At 48.4% G+C, this 26,726-nt stretch overlaps 1 protein-coding gene across 1 annotated transcript in view; it reads right to left on the bottom strand.

The window, feature by feature from the left end:
* The window catches only part of LOC144754115 (butyrophilin subfamily 1 member A1-like), a 588,580-nt gene that overhangs the window by 120,159 nt on the left and 441,695 nt on the right, over window positions 1-26,726 (bottom strand). Inside the window, exon 15 of the mRNA XM_078641681.1 lies at window positions 23,075-23,101. Coding sequence (XP_078497807.1) covers window positions 23,075-23,101 — 27 coding nt within the window. The remainder of the gene's footprint in view (window positions 1-23,074; window positions 23,102-26,726) is intronic.

The following is a 26,726-nucleotide window of genomic DNA, read 5'->3' as shown; positions in this document are numbered from 1 at the left end:
TGTCATTCCTTCCCTCCTGACTATCCTTGCCTCATGTATGTTGACACTGGTTAGAGTGAGTTCTATTGCTAGTCCTATGAAACCCCGGGGCGTGACGTATTCTAATGCCAAGCTCCTGGTGACTAGGTGTTCTAGTCCTAGTTCGAGGAAGCTCCCAGTTTGTTATCTGTTCTAATGCCAGCTCCATCATGTGCATATTCCTGGCAGTGGTCCCATGGCCCTGCCCTGTATATATTCCCTCGTAAATCCTGCCCGTGCCCTGGCACCCTGTAAAGTATGTGTTCCTATGTGTCCTTTTTAATACAAAGACTATTTTCATATATACCTGGTGTGGAGTTCCTTTTGTGGGGGGCCCGGGAGGTTGTTGCTGGGGGTGCGTGCGCAAATGCTTTACACATGACCTCCGAGATAGGCCTTGCTGCTCGCGCCACGTTACCTAGAGGGCGAGTAGGGGTTGTCTTGGTGGGTGACCCCCTGGCCCTGACGGGGGAGTGGTGGTCTCTGACTGACTCGGGCGCAAGCTCTGGTCGGCCAGGGATGCCATTTCCTACATTGGTGGCAGCGGTGGGATCCGGACTTGTGTTTGCGCAGTACCACAGCGATAACCGGCCCCTCTACAACACTCTGCCGTTTTAGATTGTCGCAAAGAAAAGAAACTGTTGGTGCACTTTGCTAAAAAAAAATGTTGCTCTGTGAAAAATGTGGTTCTGGTGCTTTTTGCTAAAAATGTCTGTTCTTGTAAAAAATGTGGTTCTGGTGCACTGTGAGTTAGGTGTTCCTAGCTCGGGAGGGTAGATCATCCCCCTAAGTGCAATGTGTTTCTGGATTCACCAGAAGGGTGGGATCCAGTGGTGGCAGCGAAATTGTGTCCAATATGTGCGGTCCTTGTCCCTTCCCTAGAGTAATGGTACCTGTGCCACATGGGTCAGGTTGAGGAATCAGGGGCGGTGAAAACTGTCTTACCGGTCCGGGGGAGGGTGTGTGGATGAATGTGAGGTGTGCTGAGTAACGGAGTGGGAGTTCTCTGGGATGGGGAGCTTGCTGAATCAACGATAATTGTATCCTACCTACCCCGCTGAATGTGGTTGATGCATCATGTGTTCCGTACACCGCTGAATGTGTTTTATGCGTCAGGTATCTACCTTGTTGAATGTGTGTGAAGTTGTATCCCGGACAAGGAAGACCTGCTGGCGCTGCCGCGGCTTGCCTTGGGAGAGCTGAACACTGAGACCTGCTGGCGCTGCCGCGGCTCATCTTGTTTGTATGTATGTTTAGTTGTATCCCGGACAAGGAAGACCTGCTGGCGCTGCCGCGGCTTGCCTTGGGGAGAGCTGAACACTGAGACCTGCTGGCGCTGCCGCGGCTCATCTTGTTTGTATGTATGTTTAGTTGTATCCCGGACAAGGAAGACCTGCTGGCGCTGCCGCGGCTTGCCTTGGGGAGAGCTGAACACTGAGACCTGCTGGCGCTGCCGCGGCTCATCTTGTTTGTATGTATGTTTAGCTGTATCCCGGACAAGGAAGACCTGCTGGCGCTGCCGCGGCTTGCCTTGGGGAGAGCTGAACACTGAGACCTGCTGGCGCTGCCGCGGCTCATTTTGTTGAATGTATGTTAAGTTGTATCCCGGACAAGGAAGACCTGCTGGCGCTGCCGCGGCTTGCCTTGGGGAGAGCTGAACACTGGGCCTGCTAGCGCTGCCGCGGCTCATCTTGCTGAATGAATGTTAGGTGCGGAACTGGACAGGGGTCAGAAGGAGTCTGACTCCTGGACATCCGGTGAACTTAGTTCCCAGGTGGTAGACCAGTGGAGGGAGGAAGTTCTGAAACTGGTAGGAGATCGTGTTCTGAGGGTGCTTCTCCTGGGAGAGCGCGGAACTTCAGAAGTAGAGGTAGGGTGGGGCACTCTTGCCCGTGACCTCTGGCCAGCCTGAGGGTGCGGACCCTGGGTGGAAGATAAAATGGTAAAGTGGTACTACACGAAGAGAGGGACTGGAGAATGGCTTTCGGGGGCCAGGGGTTACCACCCCCCACTCCGGGTTGGTATGGACCAGTGGTATCTGGGTGGCCTAGGGCCTGGTCCTAGTCATGGACAACTAAGGCGTGCCAGTGGGGTAGCCTGGTTGGGCCTATGTCTTTATTATTTAAGTTTTTTTTAATTTTTAGTCTGTGTGTGTCTATCGGTCCATGTGGCGTCGAACTGGAGGGTGGCTCGGCAGCGCGGGCCTCGTCCATGTTCTACCGCCCTGCAGCAGGGAAGTCCATCACGGTAGTGATTGGTCTACCCTGCGTTTGGGCTGGGAGGGGCATGTGTTGGACGTGGCCCTTCTGGCAGGTCCCCCCCTGAGGTCGTGTGCTTGGTATATGTGACCTGGGAATGGTGACCCCCCTTCTGAGTGTGTGTGTGGTGAGAGAGACTGGCCTCCCATAGGAATGCATGGGGAATGGGTGTGCCCCTGATAGTTCCTGGTGCGTGAGGGGTACAGGCTCGAGTCTGGTATGTATGAACTCGTGTGATGGAATGCTGTAAGATGACGTATGCGACGTGTGTGTGTCTAAAAGAGAAGTGCCACTTCTAGACATCGGTGTGTGTGTGCAGTAAGCCTACTGGCGCGTGATTGGCTGAAGTGAGGGAGGGGCTGGGCCTGTATCCTGTATGGGTCTGGGCTGTCTTCCCACAATGCTGGCTCCACCCACCTGGGGTGCGTCTGGTGTCCTAACCTGGCCAGTAACAAGAAATTCCTGATAACCAGTTCTAGCTGGTTCTCACCCTGCCTGCCCCTTTTGAGACAAAGGGGTCTCATGTATAAAAGGAGGGTGTGCCCTCTTCTCTCTCTCTTTCCTGCTTGTCCTGACTGGAACGCTGCCAGGGGCATGCTGATGCGTGGGCTCAGGGTTGGCTGGCCTCCCTGGGCCCTGCCCTGCTCCTGAACTGCTGTTGGCCCTCTGCCCCTCCTAGGAGCTGCTGTGCTCCCCCTGAGGTCCTGGACTCTCCCATGGACTTTGCTATCCTTCATCTAGCGCTTTGGAGCGCTTTCCCTCCGACCCCTAGCGCTTGGGAGCGCTGTCTCTCCTCCCTGGCACCGTGGAAGCGCTGGTTCTTGCTTCCTAGCGCTTGGAGCGCGTCCTCCGTGTTACTGGCGCTGGGAGCGCCGCCTGCATCCAGCCGGTGCCAACCCGGCCTTTGCCCTGTTCTGAGGAAGTGCCTGAGACTTAGCGAGTGCCTACCTCGCTTTATTCCCTACCGCTGGTGCATCCTACGAGGGAGCCGACCCCTCGTCATTTTCCCCGAGCTCACCGCCGCCGCCCGGGACCCTCGTGACGTCATCCCCGGGCCGCTCTGGTATTGGTCGCCGGCCCGGGATTCCCCTGTCACGTGATGTCCCCAGGCCACGCCGTGATTGGCCGCCGGCCCGAGGAGAAGAGGGAGGCCGGCCGATGGAGTGCGTGGAGGCAGGAGCCGCGGGAGCCTACTCCGCGCTCCTGCCCTGCCCCGAGAAACTGCCAACACCCCCCCGGGGCTCCCGAGAGTGAGGGAGGGCCCCGGGGAGCATCGAGAAGCCTGCGCAGCAGCGGAGACCGGCGCCCCCAGTCCGGTGAGTGCTGCAATGCGCGAAGGGGAGGAGGGGCGTCGGGCACATTATCGGTGCTCGCCCCTCCCCCCGTGTGAGTCCCCAGTCGTGCCCTGAGGCCCGTGGGGCCCCCAGTGATGCCGGGTCCCCTGAGGGGGGACCCCGCCTGCCCCAACCTTGTTCCTCTAGCCCGAGAGGCTCCACCGTGACCCCTTTTGTTCTCTGAGCCCGAGAGGCTCCACCGTGGTTCTTTGTTCCTCGAGCCCGAGAGGCTCATCCCTGGCCCCTGTCCCTATGAGCCTGCAGGGCTCCGCCCACCATCTTGTTCTCGAGCCCCGAGATGGCTCCCACGTGGCCCTTGCCCATTTGGCGCAGTCCCAGCACCTTTGTCCCTGAGCCGGCGAAGCTCCAACGTGATGCCCCCATCATCTACGGCTGTCCAGCACTTCGTGGGCAGCTGCCACGTTTAGGTTTATTGTTGGCTACTTACAGCCGGTCCTGAACATTGAGACTTTTGGGCGCCTCGCCCCAGAACGGCCCCTTGGCCTGTGACAGTACTAGCTAAATGTTAACTGTGCTCCTTGAGAGTCATTCTGTGTTTCCTTCCTACAGGTACGTCTGTGGTGTTATATTCCATGTCATTCCTTCCCTCCTGACTATCCTTGCCTCATGTATGTTGACACTGGTTAGAGTGAGTTCTATTGCTAGTCCTATGAAACCCCGGGGCGTGACGTATTCTAATGCCAAGCTCCTGGTGACTAGGTGTTCTAGTCCTAGTTCGAGGAAGCTCCCAGTTTGTTATCTGTTCTAATGCCAGCTCCATCATGTGCATATTCCTGGCAGTGGTCCCATGGCCCTGCCCTGTATATATTCCCTCGTAAATCCTGCCCGTGCCCTGGCACCCTGTAAAGTATGTGTTCCTATGTGTCCTTTTTAATACAAAGACTATTTTCATATATACCTGGTGTGGAGTTCCTTTTGTGGGGGGCCCGGGAGGTTGTTGCTGGGGGTGCGTGCGCAAATGCTTTACACATGACCTCCGAGATAGGCCTTGCTGCTCGCGCCACGTTACCTAGAGGGCGAGTAGGGGTTGTCTTGGTGGGTGACCCCCTGGCCCTGACGGGGGAGTGGTGGTCTCTGACTGACTCGGGCGCAAGCTCTGGTCGGCCGGGGATGCCATTTACTACATTGGTGGCAGCGGTGGGATCCGGACTTGTGTTTGCGCAGTACCACAGCGACAACCGGCCCCTCTACAACACTCTGCCGTTTTAGATTGTCGCAAAGAAAAGAAACTGTTGGTGCACTTTGCTCAAAAAAATTGTTGCTCTGTGAAAAATGTGGTTCTGGTGCTTTTTGCTAAAAATGTCTGTTCTTGTGAAAAATGTGGTTCTGGTGCACTGTGAGTTAGGTGTCCCTAGCTCGGGAGGTTAGATCATCCCCCTAAGTGCAATGTGTTTCTGGATTCACCAGAAGGGTGGGATCCAGTGGTGGCAGCGAAATTGTGTCCAATATGTGCGGTCCTTGTCCCTTCCCTAGAGTAATGGTACCTGTGCCACATGGGTCAGGTTGAGGAATCAGGGGCGGTGAAAACTGTCTTACCGGTCCGGGGGAGGGTGTGTGGATGAATGTGAGGTGTGCTGAGTAACAGAGTGGGAGTTCTCTGGGATGGGGAGCTTGCTGAATCAACGATAATTGTATCCTACCTACCCCGCTGAATGTGGTTGATGCATCATGTGTTCCGTACACCGCTGAATGTGTTTTATGCGTCAGGTATCTCCCTTGTTGAATGTGTGTGAAGTTGTATCCCGGACAAGGAAGACCTGCTGGCGCTGCCGCGGCTTGCCTTGGGGAGAGCTGAACACTGAGACCTGCTGGCGCTGCCGCGGCTCATCTTGTTTGTATGTATGTTTAGTTGTATCCCGGACAAGGAAGACCTGCTGGCGCTGCCGCGGCTTGCCTTGGGGAGAGCTGAACACTGAGACCTGCTGGCGCTGCCGCGGCTCATCTTGTTTGTATGTATGTTTAGTTGTATCCCGAACAAGGAAGACCTGCTGGCGCTGCCGCGGCTTGCCTTGGGGAGAGCTGAACACTGAGACCTGCTGGCGCTGCCGCGGCTCATCTTGTTTGTATGTATGTTTAGCTGTATCCCGGACAAGGAAGACCTGCTGGCGCTGCCGCGGCTTGCCTTGGGGAGAGCTGAACACTGAGACCTGCTGGCACTGCCGCGGCTCATTTTGTTGAATGTATGTTAAGTTGTATCCCGGACAAGGAAGACCTGCTGGCGCTGCCGAGGCTTGCCTTGGGGAGAGCTGAACACTGGGCCTGCTAGCGCTGCCGCGGCTCATCTTGCTGAATGAATGTTAGGTGCGGAACTGGACAGGGGTCAGAAGGAGTCTGACTCCTGGACATCCGGTGAACTTAGTTCCCAGGTGGTAGACCAGTGGAGGGAGGAAGTTCTGAAACTGGTAGGAGATCGTGTTCTGAGGGTGCTTCTCCTGGGAGAGCGCGGAACTTCAGAAGTAGAGGTAGGGTGGGGCACTCTTGCCCGTGACCTCTGGCCAGCCTGAGGGTGCGGACCCTGGGTGGAAGATAAAATGGTAAAGTGGTACTACACGAAGAAAGGGAGTGGAGAATGGCTTTCGGGGGCCAGGGGTTACCACCCCCCACTCCGGGTTGGTATGGACCAGTGGTATCTGGGTGGCCTAGGGCCTGGTCCTAGTCACGGACAACTAAGGCGTGCCAGTGGGGTAGCCTGGTTGGGCCTATGTCTTTATTATTTTTGTTTTTTTTAATTTTTAGTCTGTGTGTGTCTATCGGTCCATGTGGCGTCGAACTGGAGGGTGGCTCGGCAGCACGGGCCCCGTCCATGTTCTATCGCCCTGCAGCAGGGAAGTCCATCACGGTAGTGATTGGTCTACCTTGCGTTTGGGCTGGGAGGGGCATGTGTTGGACGTGGCCCTTCTGGCAGGTCCCCCCCTGAGGTCGTGTGCTTGGTATATGTGACCTGGGAATGGTGAGCCCCCTTCTGAGTGTGTGTGTGGTGAGAGAGACTGGCCTCCCATAGGAATGCATGGGGAATGGGTGTGCCCCTGATAGTTCCTGGTGCGTGAGGGGTACAGGCTCGAGTCTGGTATGTATGAACTCGTGTGATGGAATGCTGTAAGATGACGTATGCGACGTGTGTGTGTCTAAAAGAGAAGTGCCACTTCTAGACATCGGTGTGTGTGTGCAGTAAGCCTACTGGCGCGTGATTGGCTGAAGTGAGGGAGGGGCTGGGCCTGTATCCTGTATGGGTCTGGGCTGTCTTCCCACAATGCTGGCTCCACCCACCTGGGGTGCGTCTGGTGTCCTAACCTGGCCAGTAACAAGAAATTCCTGATAACCAGTTCTAGCTGGTTCTCACCCTGCCTGCCCCTTTTGAGACAAAGGGGTCTCATGTATAAAAGGAGGGTGTGCCCTCTTCTCTCTCTCTTTCCTGCTTGTCCTGACTGGAACGCTGCCAGGGGCATGCGGATGCGTGGGCTCAGGGTTGGCTGGCCTCCCTATGCCCTGCCCTGCTCCTGAACTGCTGTTGGCCCTCTGCCCCTCCTAGGAGCTGCTGTGCTCCCCCTGAGGTCCTGGACTCTCCCATGGACTTTGCTATCCTTCATCTAGCGCTTTGGAGCGCTTTCCCTCCGACCCCTAGCGCTTGGGAGCGCTGTCTCTCCTCCCTGGCACCGTGGAAGCGCTGGTTCTTGCTTCCTAGCGCTTGGAGCGCGTCCTCCGTGTTACTGGCGCTGGGAGCGCCGCCTGCATCCAGCCGGTGCCAACCCGGCCTTTGCCCTGTTCTGAGGATGTGCCTGAGACTTAGCGAGTGCCTACCTCGCTTTATTCCCTACCGCTGGTTCATCCTACGAGGGAGCCGACCCCTCGTCATTTTCTCCGAGCTCACCGCCGCCGCCCGGGACCCTCGTGACGTCATCCCCGGGCCGTGCTGGTATTGGTCGCCGGCCCGGGATTCCCCTGTCACGTGATGTCCCCAGGCCGCGCCGTGATTGGCCGCCGGCCCGAGGAGAAGAGGGAGGCCGGCCGATGGAGTGCGTGGAGGCAGGAGCCGCGGGAGCCTACTCCGCGCTCCTGCCCTGCCCCGAGAAACTGCCAACACCCCCCCGGGGTTCCCGAGAGTGAGGGAGGGCCCCGGGGAGCAACGAGAAGCCTGCGCAGCAGCGGAGACCGGCGCCCCCAGTCCGGTGAGTGCTGCAATGCGCGAAGGGGAGGAGGGGCGTCGGGCACATTATCGGTGCTCGCCCCTCCCCCCGTGTGAGTCCCCAGTCGTGCCCTGAGGCCCGTGGGGCCCCCAGTGATGCCGGGTCCCCTGAGGGGGGACCCCGCCTGCCCCAACCTTGTTCCTCTAGCCCGAGAGGCTCCACCGTGACCCCTTTTGTTCTCTGAGCCCGAGAGGCTCCACCGTGGTTCTTTGTTCCTCGAGCCCGAGAGGCTCATCCCTGGCCCCTGTCCCTATGAGCCTGCAGGGCTCCGCCCACCATCTTGTTCTCGAGCCCCGAGATGGCTCCCACGTGGCCCTTGCCCATTTGGCGCAGTCCCAGCACCTTTGTCCCCGAGCCGGCGAAGCTCCAACGTGATGCCCCCATCATCTACGGCTGTCCAGCACTTCGTGGGCAGCTGCCACGTTTAGGTTTATTGTTGGCTACTTACAGCTGGTCCTGAACATTGAGACTTTTGGGCGCCTCGCCCCAGAACGGCCCCTTGGCCTGTGACAGTATTAGCTAAATGTTAACTGTGCTCCTTGAGAGTCATTCTGTGTTTCCTTCCTACAGGTACGTCTGTGGTGTTATATTCCATGTCAATCCTTCCCTCCTGACTATCCTTGCCTCATGTATGTTGACACTGGTTAGAGTGAGTTCTATTGCTAGTCCTATGAAACCCCGGGGCGTGACGTATTCTAATGCCAAGCTCCTGGTGACTAGGTGTTCTAGTCCTAGTTCGAGGAAGCTCCCAGTTTGTTATCTGTTCTAATGCCAGCTCCATCATGTGCATATTCCTGGCAGTGGTCCAATGGCCCTGCCCTGTATATATTCCCTCGTAAATCCTGCCAGTGCCCTGGCACCCTGTAAAGTATGTGTTCCTATGTGTCCTTTTTAATACAAAGACTATTTTCATATATACCTGGTGTGGAGTTATGAGTACGGAAACGGCGCTGCTGGAGGTTACTGAGTCTATTAAGGAGGTTCTGGACAATGGAGGGAAGGCGATGCTGGTCCTGCTCAACCTATCGGCGGCGTTCGATACCGTCCCTCACAGCCGTCTACTTCTAAGACTCCAGGAGATTGGTCTGAGAGGGGCGGTATTCAGTTGGTTTGTGTCTTTTCTATCTGACCGCCAACAAGCAATCTGGGCCCCTCCATTCTCAGCCCCGGTTCCACCTCTGGAAGTGGGAGTCCCTCAAGGATCAATTCTGAGTCCTACTCCTTTTAATATATATATGTCCTCCTTGGCAGCACTGGTTGAGTCTTTTGGAGCCCAGATTGTGTCATATGCTGATGACACGCAGCTTCTCTTTACTTGTAATAAAAACACTGCTTTTAACGGCGACAACATCAAGAGCTGCCTCGTGGCCGTTTTCGCTTGGTGCCAATCGAATCAACTATAGTGCAACTCTGACAAATCAGAGGTTCTCTTTTTTGACTGCCCCCCGGACGCCGACTGGAAATCCTGGTGGCCTGCTGATATGTTCCCTCCATCAGCTGCCACCTCCATGGCAAAAAACCTGGGTGTGAAAGTGGACAATGGGCTCACTCTTAAACCCCAGATCTTGGATTTAGTGGGACAATGTTTTGGCCTGCTAAAAATTCTTAGGAAATTCCTTCCCTTCCTGTCACTGCCCATAGGAGGATCACGGTACAGGCCTTGATCGGGTCACGGCTGGATTATGCCAATGTTTTATATTTAGGCCTCCCGGAGTATCTCCTCACCCGACTGCAGACTGTCCAAAATGCAGCAGCGCAAGCAATCTTTGGCCTCAGTCGTAGGTCCAAAACTTCGGTGCTTTTAAACTCACTCCATTGGCTGCCAGTGCGTAATCGCATCCTTTTTAATACTCTTACCTTGGCATTTAAAGCTCTTCATGGCACTGGTGCTTTCTATTTAAGGAAAATAATTTTCTTCTACCATCCTTCCAGATCCCTACGTTCCGCCTCCTTAGCGTTGGCTACTGTCCCGGCCATCAGACGAGCGCGCATTGGGGGACACTCTTTCAAACTTCTGGCACCCTAATGGTGGAACAAACTGCCTCTGTCTCTGAGGAAGTTAGATAACCTGCTCTCCTTCAGGAAGGAGCTCAAAACTTGGTTGTTTGGTCAGTAGCTTTCTGCGATTTCTGGTCTTTGTGGCCCGACAGGTCTGACAGCGCCGGGACACTCTGCCCGAGTAGCTGAGCACTCTACAAGACTCCCCCTAACATAACATAACATAACTAGCCAGTGACCAGGGCGGCGATAGGAAGATGCCACCAGATGTCGGGTGATTTCAGGTGAAAAGGTGAAGTTTGTCTCTTCAGCCCTGAGGACCAGGAGGTGTTGACGATGACCAGGAGCTGTATTCGAGATGTACCACAAAGGATCTAGTTGACTGCGGTGTTGGTATCCGGATTGGACCCAACAAGCCTTGGGAAACGCAATCCACGCAAGAGGTCAAGATTGGCTTCGGTGCAGACCAGCAAGGTCTGGGGCGCATCTCCTTTGCAGGGAAGCTGGAGAAAGCCTGGAGCAACCAAGAAAGCAAAGTAGTTTCAAGATAGGTCTTCCTGGTTATCTCACTAGCCAACGGACTAGGAACTGCGAAGACGCGTCAAGCTGAAATGCACACAGCGGGTCCACGGGACACTCGTGGAGTGTGGGCCTCTGAGCTTCAGTGCAAAAGTTGCTCAGGCGGGGGCTTCAAGCACCCCAATGCACAACTTCGGGATACCTCGGGAAGTAGGCGCAGGTTGCAATATGCTGGTTTTCCTGGAGTTCCGGTCCCACGTCTCTCGTGTCCACCACAGGTCTCAGCTTTGCTGGGAGCACGCGTGAGAGATGTCTGGAAGTCCATGACCTGATTCTTCGGGATCCAGCGGGAGCCTCGAAAATGCAGACCGGCAAAGATGCAGTTGGTGCCTGTTTGAACAGGGTGGTCACTCCTTGACCACAAGGGAGATTTCTTCTGTCTTCCAGTCGATATTGAATGTCGAAGGTCCAGGATATATGTTGCAGAGTTTCGTCCAGGGTAATCTAGAGTCCTAGGGACTGGTGTTCTATACTTATAGCAGGTTTAGGGGTAGGACTAACTCCAAGGTCCCTCCTATGGGCGGACCTGGGGACGGGGTGGTTACACCCCTTCCCCTTTGTCCAGTTTCATGCCAGAGCTGGGGCTGAGTGCCCTAGCAACCGGTTTGAACTGGGAAATGCATGGAGCACCTTGTTTGCCCCGGGCAGTGTCTGAAAAGCATTCACTGAATGCAACCCACCCTGCCCCAATACACTAAAGCCTGTCTGGGGAGGAGCTAACACCTCTCTGGACAAGAAACCTATTGTCCAGGCCTCCCCTGCCGGAGTTTCGTCCAGCAGCTGGAGGGCAGACTTGTGTCTTTGGCAGCAGCATCCATTTTGTGATGCTGAGGCTCTGTTTAACTTTAACCGGGTAAACCAGTAACTACATGGCTTCTCCCTCTAGAAGGGTGAAATGCTATCCCCGCCGCCAGAACTGGCAGGGGGGTAGAATTTCAAAGTGTTTGACACCTTATACGACATGTTTTGATAAAGCCAAACCAAAGTTAGCATTAACCGCAAGGGTTATAATGCACTGAAGAGTATATGGTATGGCTATATCATAGAACAGCTATAAGGAGATGGTTCTGAAAGCTGCAGAGGGGCTCAACTCATGCTAGGGCACCCTCTCACACAAAACCAAGCACTCTGCCTCCAGGATTGTCAAGGCCTGCCATAAGAATGACTTATAGGTTAATATGTGTCTATATGTATATTACCTACTGGCGGTAGCCAGTAGGTATATATAGTTAGGATTTTTTCTCTATGGGATTTTTGAAAATTCTATGTCTAATAACTTTGGCGTTTGTGGACGGAATTGGCAGAAATTTTCAGGAAAATGGAACATTTTGTTTCTGAGCAGCCCCTGGAAATTTGGGGGGGTTCGTCAAGGGGGGGCCGAGAAAAAAGGGGGGTCCCAAAACGCGTTTTTCCAATGTTAATTTCCATAGGGCGGTTGGCCTCACTTTTAGCCCGAACGGCTGAATGGTTTTGCACGAAACTTGGCAAAATTGTAGGGACTGGTAGCCCGATGTGCCTTTGCTAGGTCTCAATATATGTGCTCCAGTGGATTTTGAGAAATTAACGTTCAAATAAAGATATATATCTGTAACAGCGGACCGGGCAGCGCTCCGGTTCGCGTACTTTTCGCGTTACGGAGCTTTGTGAAGCGAAGCTGATTGGTTCTCCGGCGTCTGTAAACATTCCAAACAGTCCGTAGCGGCCGCCATCTTGTCTCTCGGTAGGATCGAGAGACAAGAGGAGGCCAAAGCGAAGGGGCAAATGACCATAAGGGGGCATAGTAGATCCTCCCTGACCCCCTAGGTTTGATGTGGAGGTTTTAAAAGGGCCCCGCGGGGCAAAAAAAATAATAATAATAATAATCGAACGGCTGAATGGATTTGCACGAAACTTGGCAAAATTGTAGGTACTGGTAGCCCGATGTGCCTTTGCTATGTCTCAATATATGTGCTCCAGTGGATTTTGAGAAATTAACGTTCAAAAAAAGATATATATCTGTGACAGCGGACCGGGCAGCGCTCCGCTTCGCGTACTTTTCGCGTTACGGAGCTTTGTGAAGCGAAGCTGATTGGTTCTCCGGCGTCTGTAAACATTCCAAACAGTCCATAGTGGCCGCCATCTTGTCTCTCGGTAGGATCGAGAGACAAGAGGAGGCCAAAGCGAAGGGGCAAATGACCATAAGGGGGCATAGTAGATCCTCCCTGACCCCCTAGGTTTGATGTGGAGGTTTTAAAAGGGCCCCGCGGGCCTGGGGAGCGTACTACAAGGAAACAAGAATGATTGACTTTTAACTTATTGTATGTTTATAGACTTTTTTTTTTCTTTTTTTTCTGCTGAGTGACGTCTCGGCCTATCTCCACGGGATGCAGTCCCTACCATCTCGGCGTTTAAGCCCAGGGGGACCGGTAGTGTGGTAGAGATAACGTCTGTTAACGTTCGATTCGAAGGAAATCAGGAAGTGTGGATAAACATTGTCTGCGCCATCTTGCCTTTTTTCAAATGCCACACTTTTGTCGTGCACGGCAGCCATTTTAGATGCCTTGACCAGACCCACTCTCTGCACGCTGTCGATCCTTAGCATGGCTCCCTACCCTCGCAAGCATCTCCCCCAGGCACTGGTCACCCCCGCTCTCTGTCTTACGCATGGGCAATAAACCTCCCCCCATCTGCGCTGCTCTTCCCTGAGAATCACACCCTGTGCCTGTCCGACACCTCCCTTTCGCCCTATTCACTACCACACCCCCTGACACTCCTCTTCCTCTGTGTCCGATTGTCCAGGCCGGTCCCAGGCTATCAGCTAGCCCTGCAGATGTAGTTTATGGCCCCAGCTGTAAAGAATCACCCCTCTTCAAAGGAGTTATAGTAGATCAAGGCCCACACCCGATGAGATCCGTCACACCACACGCGTTCCTACTATCTGAAAACCATTCTGTATTGTGATTGGGGAGGGGACCGAGCCTGAAGCGGAAGATTCCAGGGATGCCTCTTTGTACATCAAAGTTTTTACAATTATGTGTCACATTAAAAATATATAGCACTCCAACAAAGTAGTAGGATTATAAAACTTTAATAACTTATAAATATATACAACAAAACAAAAACAGTAAAAACATTTAAACATTTTTAGGGAAAAAGAAGGAAGTAGCGGTCGGTTGTGTGAATAGTCCCAACGCAGCACAACGTCCAGATTTCTGGACGGCACCCAGGTGATGTTGCCTGGGTGCCGCACTGATTTCGGTATCCGGCGTGGGGCGTCGCGGGGGGTGGGTCATCAGTAGCGGTCTGTTGTGCGAATAGTTCCAAGGCAGCAGAACGATGGCACCAAGGTGATGTCCAGTAAGTTGCCGCCCTCCGAATAACGGCGTGGGGCGCCCCGGGGGGGGGGTGAGGCGGCGTGAACGGGCCTCCCCAGGTGGAGGCTCGTCTGCTGTAGTGGGGCGCCCCTTTACCGTTTCAGTTGCCATTCCGTCCGCTTTTGGTCCACTGTGTCAAAATCCGCCATTCAGCTGAGTTGCGCCCACTCTTGCGGTGCAGCGATAGGCGGCTGCCACAGGACTCTCAAAATGGCGGCAGGCTCTTTCCTTTTTGGGCCTGGTCCACTGAAATGGCCCTGGGACACCTTGGAAATCGGACGCTAGTCTGCTAGGTCTTGGACCCCATTCTCGAAAGCGTTCCCTCAGCCTTGAGGATTGTACAAAAGTCTTGGGGGCCCCCGACTCCTGCAGGCTTCCGGTGGGGAGCGGCTGCCATGATTGCTCGCGGAATGACCACGACGGAGCCACGAGATGGTGGTGCTTTCATGCTGACGCCAGCTTCAGTCTGAAACATCCAGAAACAAGGTGGGGCTTTCATCGTTTGGGAAAAAAAAAAGTTTTCATCCAATGAAAAGTGTTATTTTTAGGTCAGATGATCAAGCCTTCCATCATTAGGAAACCAAAAGTAAAATGAACCAATGAAAAGTTTTATAAACAAGTCACATGACCTGTTATTCGGCATAGGGTATAAAAAGCGTAGAAAATCCGTTGGCACGTGAGGCAGCGTCAGTAGCGGACCGATGTGCGAATAGGCCGAAGGCAGCACAACGCGCCAAGATCCGGATGGCACCGAGGTGGTGTCTAGCAAGTTGCCGCACTGGTGTGGCCATCGTACAATGCTGAAAGTGGGCGTGGGGAGCCCCGTTGGCCTGTGAGGTGGCGTCAGTAGCGGACCGATGTGCGAATGGGGCCAAAGGCAGCGCAACGCGCCAAGATCCGGATGGCACCAAGGTGGTGTCATAGTTGAGAGTTCTGAGCAGCGGTTGTAACACTGTCTGAAGCTTATTTGCAGCTGCTGCAGCTTCACTACGCGCCAAGATCCGGATGGCACCGAGGTGGTGTCTAGCAAGTTGCCGCACTGGTGTGGCCATCCTATAATGCTGAAAGTCGGCGTGGGGCGCCTCGTTGGCCTGTGAGTTCGCGTCAGTAGCGGACTGATGTGCCAATAGGCCGAAGGCAGCACAACGCGCCAAGATCCGGATGGCACCGAGGTGGTGTCTAGCAAGTTGCCGCACTGGTGTGGCCATCCTACAATGCTGAAAGTGGGCGTGGGGTGCCCCGTTGGCCTGTGAGGTGGCATCAGTAGCGGACCGATGTGCGAATGGGGCCAAAGGCAGCGCAACGCGCCAAGATCCGGATGGCACCGAGGTGGTGTCTAGCAAGCTATGCAGCTGAGTTGCGTGCGCACTTGCGGCGAATAGGTCGAAGGCAGCACAACAATATTTTCTGAATAGAAGACACCACAAGGCGCTGAGATTCGGTTGGCACCGAGGTGGTGTCTAGCAAGTTGCCGCATTGGTGTGGCCATCCTACAATCCTGCTCCGAATAACGGCGTGGGGTGCCCGAAGGGGGGGGGGAGGCGACGTGAACGGGCCTTCCCAGGTGGAGGCTCGTCTGCTGTAGTGGGGCGCCCCTTTATCGTTTCAGTTGCCATTCAGCTGAGTTTCGGCCGCTCTTGATGCTACAGCGACAGGCGGCTGCAACAGGACTCTCAAAATGGCGGCCTGTCCTTTGGATTTGGGCCTGGTCCACTAAAATGGCCCTGGGACACCTTAGAACTCGGACGCTCAAATTTTTTTTCCTTTCCTCTACATGCAAAAAAGGTAAATTCCCGGTACGTTACACGCTTCATCTGCCACGATGTACTCTCCAGAGGAACCGAAAAAAAATATAGTTATGGTAACTATACCATGCATCGTCATATGGAGTGGTGGCACCGATTAATTATAGTGCTGCATAAAAGAGAGATTTGGAGGAGAACCCCCGACCTGCCAGTACATTCATCAAAGAACTGGCACTGACAGCATCAGAGGCAAGGGAAACGGTCCCAAATATTTAGAAGAACTTTGGAAAGATTAAAATGACATGTTTAGATTGTGGCAAATTAATTTCATGTGGACAGATGAGTGTTACTCTAATAAATACAGCATATGAACATCATCATAGTCGATGGTTGGTAGAGACATTTTGACTATATCTTGGACCTGCCCGTCCTCGCCCAAAATGGCGCCAGAATAAATGGGAATCGTAACTCCTTGTTGTGTACTGGTTGCAGAACATTGAAATCACGAGATACGTATGCAGTTTTGAAGCACATGGCGGGCGGGGACGAGAATTGATTAAATATTTCGACATCCCTATTGATATTAAGTTCTGATGTGTTATTGATTACTGTACTATTGAAAGTTCGAATTAACGTCACCCATGGTACTTGCCCGCAAATGTATATCTAGATAATTTTATTGTAACTGGCCCTGTCGTATTTTAATTATAAAATGTACGTCCACCGATTCCGCAACTGTTAGACACCTTAGTTCTTGCAACCTAATGGCCCGCCCGTTACGTTCCTCTACAGTGTAAATGTCTACTCATCATATACGATTACAGTTTGCTCCGTGGCCGGCCCACGTGGTTATAGGCCCGTATTTGTATACTGACATTTTCACAATAAAGGTTTTTAAAAGAAAACATGGTAGTAGTATTTACATTGGTAAAGTTTTTAATAATAGTCACTGTTTTAGAATCAGTAAAAGGCAAGTGAAATAAAGCATTCGAATTACATGAAGGGTAAAAGGTATAATACGCAGGAACGCAGTAAAGATAAATGGTCAAGGGTTGTTGTGTTTTCTACTCCTGCAACATAAAGTGATCGATAAGAATCTGATATTCTGGCGTATCGGCGACTAAGACAGCAGGCCGACCCTCTTTTGCTCAACGGCTCCGTCATGGGACGAAGAAACGCCCTTTTTCTCGAAAAAGGAATATATTTTACTTGCAGGACAGTTGTAAATTTTCCGGGAAAGTACATTAGCCTGGAACATTATAACATATGTTTAAGAAAAAATAATGTTCGAAAGTAATAAAAAGCGTAATTTTTAGGTCATATGACCAAGCCTTTCATCATTAGAATAAGAAAAGTAAAATGAACCAATGAAAAGTTTTATTAACAAGTTACATGATCTGTTATGCTTACGTTACGCGCTGCGCGCCGCGCCCCGGATCACTTCCGGATGCGCTAACGCGGCGCGTCATATGACGCATTACGCGACAACGCAGGTCCAGAATATAGTCAAAATGTCTCTACCAACCAGCGGTCGGAACACAACCCCTTTCAGCAGGCTAAATAGTTCTGTTAAATGACAACAGAAGGGACAGGCAACAAGAACCATCAGTCAAAGAGGGGAGGGCAAGTTCTTCTCTACCGGGTCACGTTGGGGCGCTACCGGAACTGATCGAATTGGTAGTCTACAGAGTTTCTGGATGTTTCAGACTGAAGCTGGCGTTAGCATGAGAGCACCAGCATTTCGTAGCTCCGTCGTGGCCATTCCACGAGCAATCATGCTAGCCGCTCCCCACCAGAAGCCTGCGGGAGTCGGGGGCCCCCAAGACTTTTGTAGAATCTTCAAGGCTGAGGGGACGCTTTCGAGAATGGAGCCCAAGCTCTAGCAGACAAGCGTCCGAGTTCCAAGGTGTCGCAGGGCCATTTTAGTGGACCACGCCCAAATCTGAAGAGCCGGCCGCCATTTTGAGAGTCCTGTGGCAGCCGCCTATCGCTGCACCGCAAGAGCGGGAGCAACTCAACTACATGGTGAGCGAGACGTTGTAGTCGAAAGAGCGGGCGGTAAACAGCTGAATAGCGGAAGAGGCACAGTGTAGCAAAAGCGGGCGGAATGGCAACTGAAATGGTAAAGGGGCGCCCCACTACAGCGTGTCTTTAGGTGAAACGGATTGTGGGACAAGGTCAAGAATGGAAGAGTTACCAAAAGGCAAAAAGTTCCGCTTGATCCCGGGAGCCGGCCACCTATGTCGGGGGCGATCTCAGGCCACACCAGGAGAACACGACTTGGGGAGGGGGCCGGAGCCAAGCGCCCCCTCCGAGTCCGCGCCATCACACCGTCCCTCGGGGGCCTCCGTTAAGCGGTTCAGGGTGGCACCGCATCACATTGTTTACAAATGCAGTAACGTACTCAAACAGCCCCCACTTACTTTTAGAATAGTGAAGATGAAGCAAGTGCAAATAGGCTTCAGACAGTGTTACAAGCACTCTTCAAAACTTTGAATCATCAGAGTGCATGAGTTTCATGCTCGATCGATTGAGCTAGCCGGATCGGGCAACAAAAAGTTTAAAATAGTTATGTAAATAGTTGTTTAATAAAATGTTTTACCCTGTTACTTTGCTGGTGTGTTGTATATATTTGCATAGAGTTTATCGTTATTTTGGGCGGGGTGGGGGGCGGAGCCGAGCTGTCTTGCAGCCATCATGGTGTGGAGTTCAGTTCATCTCACTAGTTTCGTATTTGTCATGAGGGGTTGTTCCTAATGTTTCTATTTTAGCGAGGTCAAAAAGAGATCCTATTAGTGGCCTACTGATTTTGCTCGATTCCTTTTGTTTTTTTACATGATTTTTCGCTATCTGCAAAGACTAAACAGAGTATTGCGACTCTGTGCTTGTTTGTAAATAGAGAATCAACCAAAGAGAACCAATTCTAAAACAGTAAATGCTTGGATAACAATCAATCAAATGGAGAGAGAAGCAGGCACGACGGATTACAACGGGGGCAAAGGCCTGCGTTAACTACCCTTCACTATCTGCAAAGAGAGAGTACTCCTAATAGAAATGAGGGGGGGGCAGCATTCAAAGCAGATCAGTGTGCATAAACACGAAAATGTTTTTTCTTACCACGTACTTGACATTCGGCAGCTTATGATATTTGCTATTAAAAAACCATTGAAATTCACTGAAAAAACCATAGGTTATAGACCATATATAGTTAGGAATTAGCATTTACAAAACCTTGAAAATTCACTGAAAAAACCATAGGTTATAGACCATATATAGTTAGGAATTAGCATTTATAAAACCTTTTTTTACTCACACAAAACCATTGAAATTCCATATATAGTTAGTAGTACTAACTATATATCGCGCACCCGCAATCCACTACTGATCATGTCACATATTACATCATTCATGACATGGTCAGTGACATCACTGATGACATCACTGATGACATCTCAAATGACATCACCGATGACATCACTGATGACATCTCAAATGACATCACTGATGACATCACTGATGACATCTCAAATGACATCACTGATGACATCACTGATGACATCTCATTTGACATTACTGATCACATCACTGATGACATCATTCATGTGATAATACGATGAACCTCTTCAGACTCTAATATAACCTTAGATACACTCAGTGTAAACAGACACTCACAGACTGTCACTCATCCATGGAGTTACTTACACACCTAGTCAGTCATGCAAAGAATCAATCACACCTCCATTTCCTCAACTATACAGTTATACACACCTTACTTATTCAAACATATACTAACACATATTTACTCTCTTTTACAATCCCTGATACAAGTTCACAATCATCCATACAGCCACTCACACATTCACTGGCTCTTATGCACAGTTATTTATATATGCCAACTCTCACATGTACTGTGTTTTACATATGTACTTACTTTGACATGTAGCACTGAGATATCCATTCACTCACCAATGCACAGAGTCATACCCTCCCAGCCACCCACACACACACTCAGTCTCCCATACAAATACTTGAGCAACCAATCAATAACCTCATATAGCTACTGATCAACACATGCAGCAGTTTACAGAACAACAAACATAATGATGTACAAATTAACACAGTTCAGTCACTAACCCATGCACTCAGTGAGACACATTTAACCACTCACTCATACAGTCAGTCATGCACCTACTAAATCCTTCATCCAGACACTTCTACATCCACTCATTCTTCAATATGTAAGACATATTTTAACTTTACAGAAATACACAGTCACTGGATGTTGTCATCAGTGATGTCATTTGAGATGTCATCAGTGATGTCATCAGTGATGTCATCAGTGATGTCACTGACCATGTCATGAATGATGTAATATGTGACATGATCAGCAGTGGATTGCGGGTGCGCGATATATAGTTAGTACTACTAACTATATATGGAATTTCAATGGTTTTGTGTGAGTAAAAAAAGGTTTTTTAAATGCTAATTCCTAACTATATATGGTCTATAACCTATGGTTTTTTCAGTGAATATAGATATAGGTATACTATATCTAAGTAAGGGGTGATTACACCACCTTACCCAGGCTGTAAGTACAGACCTGTGGTGTCAGTTTGGTAGGCTAACCAGGGGTGGCACAATACATGCTGCAGCCCCTGGTAGGCCTAGGGTGCATCTATGCCCTGGGTACCTATGGTACACTATACAGGAGCTCACAAGGGTGACCCAGTAAATAATCAGGTATGTACCTAAAGTACATGGTATCAATTTAGAGAGAGAACAGCCATGCTCTGGGCCTGATTAGCAGGGCCACAGCCATACTAAAGTCGAAAAACCAGAGAATCACAGCAAAAAGTGGGGGTACCCATAGGAAGCAGACCCTACTCTCCTACATACACCTCAAGTTTAAATTTACTCCTGAAGTCTAAGTTTAGACCTGGGTCTAAGGCTTGATTCACAAAGATAAAGTTTGACCAAAAGTCTAACTAAGACCATAGGTCTAACTTTGCTACTAGTAACTTTAGTACTAGTTACTAGTTGAAAAGTTACTACTAGTAAGTTTACTTTTAGTTAAGTTACTAGTAGTAACTTACCTTTGTGAATACCGAAAAGTAATAAAGTTAACATTTTGGTCTAACTTTACCTTTGTGAATCAGGCCGTGATGGTCTCCAGTATTCTATTTGTTACATGTGGACTGTTTGCTTCCCCACTTCTGAAAGGATGGGGTTGATGTAACAGGCTCTGGATGTTGGACTTGAGCAATGAAGGCTGGAGCTTAGGTTGTACTGAACATTCGATGAAGGAGTAGCACCTGAATTACAATTAAATACTGGCAAGAACCAGTGAGCAATAAAAGGTTGGACATAATATGGCTGTGTCTAGGTGTTTTAGGCTGTAACTGTAAATACCTGTTTCAGGCATAGAGAGGCTGTATCTGGGCATGTGATTACTGAGTCTCTGGAATATCATGTTGATACCCTAGTTAAAATGTAGGAGTCTTGAAAAATGCATTGTGCCTTACTAACTACTAATATGGCTCTTATTATGCAGTTCTTAATATGTATGTCAATTTCTGTGATAGCATGCGGTCAAAGGTCATGTGAAGTCATTTTCTGGGATGACTGTGGCCAAAGGATGACAATTCCTATGATGTCACTGAAGTCACTGAAGTCAAAGGGCAAGATGTCACTTCTGCTACCTCTTGTATTTTGGAGAATCAAGGTCTATGATTCTTCCTTTAGCTCTTCCTACAAGCAGATAAGATAATTTTCAGAGCTCAACTAACATTGGGTTTAGATATTACCTGTCACAAGAGGAAGAAAAGAATAAAGGTAAATGAAGGCACTAGTTACATTAAAAAGTATTTACCCAACAACTGGTCTTCTTTTTCATAATGAAGAATTTGTTGCCTTTTTTCTCCACCAGAAAAATATATTTGCTCTTGGGGAAATCCTTTCATGTACACAACCCCATGTTTGCCAGAGTTCCAGGACCATTCCCACTTTCCAAAGGGAAGCTCTCACACACCGAAAATAAACAATTGTGAGAACACTTTGACAAATGCTTGTTCTTTTTGCTTAGAGACCACGCATTGTAAAGAGAGTCTGCATAGGTTGAAAGTTGTTTTTTGATCAGATATAACTATGATTGATGTAACAATATAGAGTTATAATTTTTAAAATTTTGTGTATTTAAATAGGTGCAATAAAACTGTGTCAACAATAGGAGAGACTACTTATTAACCGTGTCCTGATGAAGGTGGTCGTATAAACTGTTTTGTTAACACCGAAACGCTATGTGTGTTGAGAGTTATATCCAAGGAACTTTCGTGGTCCTACCTAATTACTGAACAGTGGACCTCTAGACATTCTATTGATTCTTGTTGGGATAACTACCCTATGATGTTTTTAATGTTTCACGTGTCATTTGTCTCTCATATATATTAACAAGGAGAATTTTATTCTATGGTGAACTATTGATAATTAAAAAAATACATTGTTTTTGTAATAACAGTTATAGGTTCTATATTTGTGTTTTTACAATTGTTTTCTGGGTCAATGTTTGTGATCAATGCGAGGTACTGAAGTGTCTTTATAGTTGGCAGTAGGAATATTGTTGAGTGAAATTCGAGAAAAATATTTCTTTAATCTGGTCCAAGAGAGCTTGCTTTGATTATTAACTGTGATACCCTGTCTCTTGGATAGTGGGGTCACTCCCTGCTTCTCTATATATGGCATGAACAGCAAACAAAAAACAGTACATTATAAAAAAAAGATATCGGGTAGTCGGTACTATAGTTGTAGACACTTTTGACAATGTCCATATTGTGCTTTGAAGTTCATAAGAAATTTGTTTCTGTGAATTTTAGTGACTTTTATATTTTTTCAGTTGTTTATTTGCACATTTTACATTCATAGTTCTAACAAAAATATTTTGGAGCCTCATTGGAAAAGAAGTCAACATGTTTTGCCCTTTTAGGCACACAGGCCTGAGGCTTTCTCAAGGCTAAAAATCTACTGTCTGTAGGGCTATGGTGTGCTGCATAATTCAGGGTGGAGCCTGGAAAGTTGATTGAGTGTGTTCTGAAATGTACCTTAAAAAATCCATGTATTCCTTCAAATATAAGTACATCAACAATGACCAAAAAGTATTGTGTGCTTTAAAACCCTGAATAATGTCCTTTTTCTCTACAGATATTTGGGTAAGAACGTACGTACCAACAGTTCACATTTTTAATGATTGAACATAGCCAGGGGCCATAACTCTCTAAAAATATACTTCAGGCAACTGGCATCTAGTCATGGAAGGATTTCCACATTTTAGAGCTTTAGACAAGAAGCCACTAAGGTTCCTGATTATCATGCCACAGAAACTGCTCCCAAGCTTGAAAAAATGAACTGGGATTGATGTTTTGCTGTTAAAGTAACAGCAAAATACCACCTAAAGAGATCATAATTGCTATATTGAGAGAAAGACCTTTTTCTATTGGGAGAAGGTCTGTGTACACAAAATCAAATTAATATGAGTTCACTAGAAATTTTTTATATAAGATCCATCAATTCTTGCTCAATATATAAACTTACCTTTTGCTGCTTTTATTAGTAAATCACCTATCAGAGAATATATAGAGAAGAATATTATAATCTTGTTTTGAGGCTGTGCAATTGATTTCTACATTGCCTATCACTGAAACTAGACAGATAAAGGAAAACCCAGAAAAGGTTGTATTGGCTATCTGGGAGGGTTTTTAAAAATATTTCAATTACTTTTTGCCAAACAAAATGTCTGAAATGTGATATTCATAAAATATTTCTGTTCATAAAGCCATATATATTTGACACTTTTCAAACAAACCCATCATGTTTACATTAAGTATATCTTTCTAAAATCCCTCAATCATTGGCATGGTATATCGAAGTATATCATATCAGTTGCCTTGCACTATATTGGTTAGAAGTCTGTAAAATAGAAGTAAATTCAATTTCAATGCAGATTATAAAGAGGTTTCTAAGATATGTAATAAACAATATGTGCAGACTTTATAAACCTTAAAGCTATTTTTTAAACACCCTACTGTCATTTTCACATTATTTCTTTTGATATGTCTGCTCTGACAGACAACAATAGGTTATGAATTTCAAAGCGGGCATTTCTGAAGATTTTCAAACTGGCGTCAAAGAGCCTTTTTTGTTTTGTGTTGCTGTGCAGAGTAGGCATTGCCTTACTCACTGGATAGAGGACTTCTGTTGTTGTATATAGGAGACATAGTCTAGCTAATAGTCTTTCTATAGAGCAAAATATAGTTCTCCCCCACTCTTTGTTCAATGCAATATCACATACCTTTTTCCTTCTGGAGAGTGTCTGAAACAGGGACAACAAATGTGTTACTTGTGCAGATTTTATACTCCATTATTCACAATTTCATAGGTCAAATTCCAAGAGATATTTTACACTTGAATATTACGACAACAATGTTTGAGTGTAATTCCCTGAACTCAAGCTATTCACAAACATTGCGGTATGATGTTAAAAATGATGAGATTGAAAACTTCCCACCACAATGAACATTTGACAGGCAGGGTTAAACAGAACAAATGAATCTGCATTTGGAACATTACAAGACCTAAACAGTGTGCACCATCTCAGGGACTGTGAAAGAAAATTGTGTATGTGCGCAAAATCAACTTACATGATGCATGCATAAAATTGCACCTAGTGTAATAAAGTAGGATTTCCACAGGATGTGTTTCTCAAGTAATATTTATTCAGCCCCAACCAACAGTCAGCTGGCAACTGACACATATGGAATTTACAAGACAAGGAACATTGGTGTGACATGGTTCCAAGCTCTAGGTTCCAACATGGAACCAGAACACCCAGGGAGACAGGTCATTACACTTCTCCCTCTTTACCACCAAACAGGTTTACATGTCCAGCAATAAAATAGGCAACAAAAGATAAGGACAAACAAAGAAGAAACTACCTAGACATAATCACGCAAGTGAAGAGGAGGCCTGCTTACTCTCACACTCTTATGAGAATAATTAGAACCCGGGTCAGGAGCAACAACAAAGTCATCACATTTCCCTTTTCCCCCAAAGTGAGAAACACGACTATTGTTCCAGATACGACCATCCTCCGTCTTTACAGCATTTTTGAAAATGTTCACAATGGTTCTGGGAACAGAGAACTTCGACCAGTTTTGACAGCCCACAGGAGTCCTGATCTTTACTACCTCCCCCACCATGAATTTAGAATCCTTTGCAGAATTTCTCCTGTCTACATATATTTTCCTTTTCCTTTGTAGATTCAATTCCCTTTCTCTCCATGCACCCAGATCATTATTTTTCACACCCTTGTCTGCAGCCATCCAAGCAGGACATAAACAAGTGTTAGGAGCTCTACCCTTGAAAAGCTCAAATGGAGTTTTTCCTGTAGTTGAGTGGGGAGAGAAACGATATGCTGAAATTCTGTTCTGTAACTCCTTTCTCCAGTCCAAATTGTTAACCCTTGCCAACTGAATGCTTTCCTTAAAAGTTTTGTTGAGTCTCTCCAAAGCACCATTTGCCTCAGGATGATACAAAGAAATCCTCTTGTGAATAATGCCACACCTACTGAAATACTCCTCAACTTTCCCTGAACAAAATTGAGGCCCATTGTCAGAAAGAGTGGAGTTCGGGAAACTCTTGCGTTTAAATACAGACTCTAAAAAAGAAATAACAGACTCACTTGTAATCTCCCTTACCAAAGTAACCTCGACCCACCTAGAATACAAATCCAATAAAACCAACATATATGGAGTTTGATGCTCACCATGTAAAGGCCCCACAATATCAACTGCAATTTCATCCGAGGGGGACCTAGGCAATCTCCTGCATACCATTGGAGAAGACCTCGTCCTCAAAACTTTATCACTGGCCTGACACGAAGAGCAATCCCTAACGGTGCGTTCCACCAACAAATCAATACCAGGCCACCAGAAGTCCATTCGTATACGTTCTTTCGTTTTTGAGATCCCCAAGTGTCCCTCATGAGACATGTCCACCAAAACACTCCTGAGATTAACAGGTGGGACTAGCCTAGTACCTCTCATGAGTAAACCATCCACCACTGCCAACTCATCAGCAATCAAATACCAAGGTTTCTTTAAAGAACGAGACTTTCCAGCTTCCAACAATTTAATGACTTCCTTTAAATCTTCATCCTTACTCAGCTCATCTCTCCAAGCATCTTCCTTCACCGCCCCCAAAGTAACGTCACACACCTTTAACTGAGCCTCCAAATCGTCAGCCACTGTTTCCTCACCACTCTCTACAACATCCACCAGCCTAGACAGACAATCAACCGAAACATTAGTTTTTCTTGGAATATACTCAAACCTGAACACAAACTCCTGCAAAGAAATTACCCATCTCCTAATTCTCGCTGAGATTGAGTCTAACCCCTTCTTTTCAAACACCTCCTTTAGTGGCTTGTGATCAGATCTTACGGTAAAGGAGGAACCACAAACAAACTTCCTGAATTTATTCACAGCCCAATATATACCTAGCGCCTCTTTCTCTATGACAGAGTAATTCAACTCCGCCCCCTTCAAGCACCTCGAAGCACAAGCTATTAGGACCTCTTTGCCTCTCCTCACCTGTAACAACAAAGCACCCAGACCCTTACTGCTAGCATCAGTTACAATAAACATCGGATCCCCTGGAACAAACGCCTGCAAATTTGGTGCATTCCTCAGATCCATCTTCACCTGATCAAACTCTCTGCTACACTCCTCAGACCAATTAAAAACAGAGCCTTTACACATGATTTTCCTAAGATTAACAGTCTTATCTGCGAAATTTCTGACAAACTTATTATAGAACTCTGCCATGCCCAAAAATGATGACACCTCCTCTTTTGAACATGGCTCCTTCAACTTTTCGATTGTTTCAACAAGATCCTTCTTTGGACAAATGCCCTTCCCTGAAATGTGGTGGCCCAAATAATCCAGCTCATTGACACCAAACTTGCACTTGCTCTGTCGCAGAGTTAATCCAACATCCATCATTTTCTTCAACACCAGACAAACTCTCTCATCATGTTCTTGCTCATTCTTACCAGAGATAAGCACATCGTCCTGGTAACATCTTACCCCCGGTATTCCTTTGAACAGATCTTCCATAATTCTCTGGAATACCGAGGCTGCCGAAACCAGCCCAAAAGGCATTCTTAAAAACTTGAATGCGCCCATTG

Source organism: Lissotriton helveticus, chromosome 5_1 (assembly GCF_964261635.1).
Source record: "Lissotriton helveticus chromosome 5_1, aLisHel1.1, whole genome shotgun sequence".
NCBI classification, from domain to species: domain Eukaryota; kingdom Metazoa; phylum Chordata; class Amphibia; order Caudata; family Salamandridae; genus Lissotriton; species Lissotriton helveticus.
This window is presented reverse-complemented; position numbering and strand designations above follow the sequence as displayed.